Genomic DNA, 1,809 nt, shown 5'->3' on the forward strand with positions numbered 1-1,809 from the left:
TTAGCGAAATGCAAATCAAAAGCACAACATATCACTTTGTTCCTGTCAGAATGGCTGCAATCAAAAACACTAGAAATAGGCAAGTGTTGGAGAGGATGTGGAGAAAAGTAACCTTAATGAACTGTTGTTGGGAATGCAAATTGGTGCAGCCACTGTGGATAAAAGCATGGAGATTCATAGAAATTTTAAGTAGAATTACTGCGTGACCCACTGATAACAGTGTTACAGTTATTTGGTGCAATTTAAGAATCTAAACAAAGAAAAAAAGAGAAAATTAAGAAAAACTCTTAGATACAGAGAACAAACTGGTGCTTACTAGAGGGCAAGTGGGTAAGTGGAGAGATAAAATGAAAAAGGATTTATAGTACACTTGTGATGAGCATGGTAGTGTATATAATTGTTGAATAATTATTCTATTTTTATTAATTATTTCATTGACAATAATAAATATTTGAGGGCTCTAAAAGAAAAACAACAAAATTCTTATTTACTTCTGTGATTATTTATTTATTTATTTATTCTTATTATTTACTTCAATGAACTTTAGAAATGAGTGCTTGTATAGATTTACCAACTGTTCATAATACTGTAGGTTTGTTTTCTGTTCTTTGGAGTATTCTTTTTTCTTCCTCTCTTCCTCTCCCCCTCCCTCCTCTGTCTCTTTCCCTTCCTTCTTTCCCTTTGTTTATTCTTCCTTTTTTCTTTCCTTCCTTCCTTCCTTTCATCCTCGCTGGGGAATGGAAGGAACTGTCCCTGCCTGACCTTTGTTCTCAGAACGCAGGGAACATGGGACTTGATGAAGTTCCAGGAGGGCGTTCAGGACAAAGCCCTCCTGGCCACCAGCCAAGTGCATCAGGGCCCGCAACGCCAGAGAGATAGAGTCTTCCTGGCCACCAGCCAAGTGTGTCAGGAACCATGACGCTGGAGATGTACCCAAGCACCACTACAAGCTGTTCTTGTTCTGTCCTTTCCTTGCCCACACCTATTGTTCTGGTTAAAACATTTACTGCTGACTAAACATTTACTATGCTCTCCCTGCTTGTAAGGAGGGTATAAAATAAGATGGTGTTCCTAATAAAGTTTGTCGTTAGCCATCAGCTCTTAGTCTGTCTCCATTAGCCATCAGATTATGAAGATGTCCACATTGCCATTAGCTTTTGGAAAGGTCCCTGTTTTCATCGGCCTTTGGGACGTCATTGCATCACTTGTCCTCTCCCCAGGGCCCCTCCTCATGAAGGAGAACCTACCACCCGTCCTCCCTCCCTCCCTCCTTCTCCTTCTGTCCTTACTTTGTACTTCCTTATTCTTTCTCTCTTTATTCCATTTTTTTCCCTGTTTCCTAAATACCCCATGATGTATCTTTTTGTTCACATTTTTTATCACCTATTTTCTGAATATACTGTACATTATAAATTCACAGTTTCAGGTATTGATATTAAAAAGAGTATTTTTTTTGATGTGGGTGCATAATTTTGTTTTAAAATGTATATTGTGGGGGTGCCTGAATGGCTCCATCGGTTAAGCTCTGACTTTGGCTCAAATCATGATCTCATGGTTTGTGGGTTCAAGCCCTGCATTGGGCTCTGTGCTGACAGCTCAGAACCTGGAGCCTGCTTCGGATTCTGTGTCTCCCCTTCTCTCTGCCCCTCCCATGCTCATGCTCATGCTCATGCTCTGTCTCTCCATAATAAATAAAAATTGTAATAAAAATGTTTTAATGTTTATTGTGATCAGTTCCTCATTAAGAAAAATTACACAATATTGGACTTTCTGTCACTGATTTCTACTAGATTTCTCTGTCACTTACAT

At 39.2% G+C, this 1,809-nt stretch overlaps 1 protein-coding gene across 1 annotated transcript in view; it reads right to left on the reverse strand.

Moving 5' to 3' along the window:
- Positions 1-721: 721 nt before the first annotated feature.
- The window catches only part of LOC115294075 (olfactory receptor 14A16-like), a 20,701-nt gene continuing 19,613 nt past the window's right edge, over positions 722-1,809 (reverse strand). Inside the window, exon 3 of the mRNA XM_029941779.1 lies at positions 722-921. Within this exon, the coding sequence (XP_029797639.1) occupies positions 722-921 (200 nt within the window). The remainder of the gene's footprint in view (positions 922-1,809) is intronic.

The sequence above is a fragment of the Suricata suricatta genome, chromosome 6, assembly GCF_006229205.1.
Source record: "Suricata suricatta isolate VVHF042 chromosome 6, meerkat_22Aug2017_6uvM2_HiC, whole genome shotgun sequence".
In the NCBI taxonomy this organism is placed as follows: Eukaryota; Metazoa; Chordata; class Mammalia; order Carnivora; family Herpestidae; genus Suricata; species Suricata suricatta.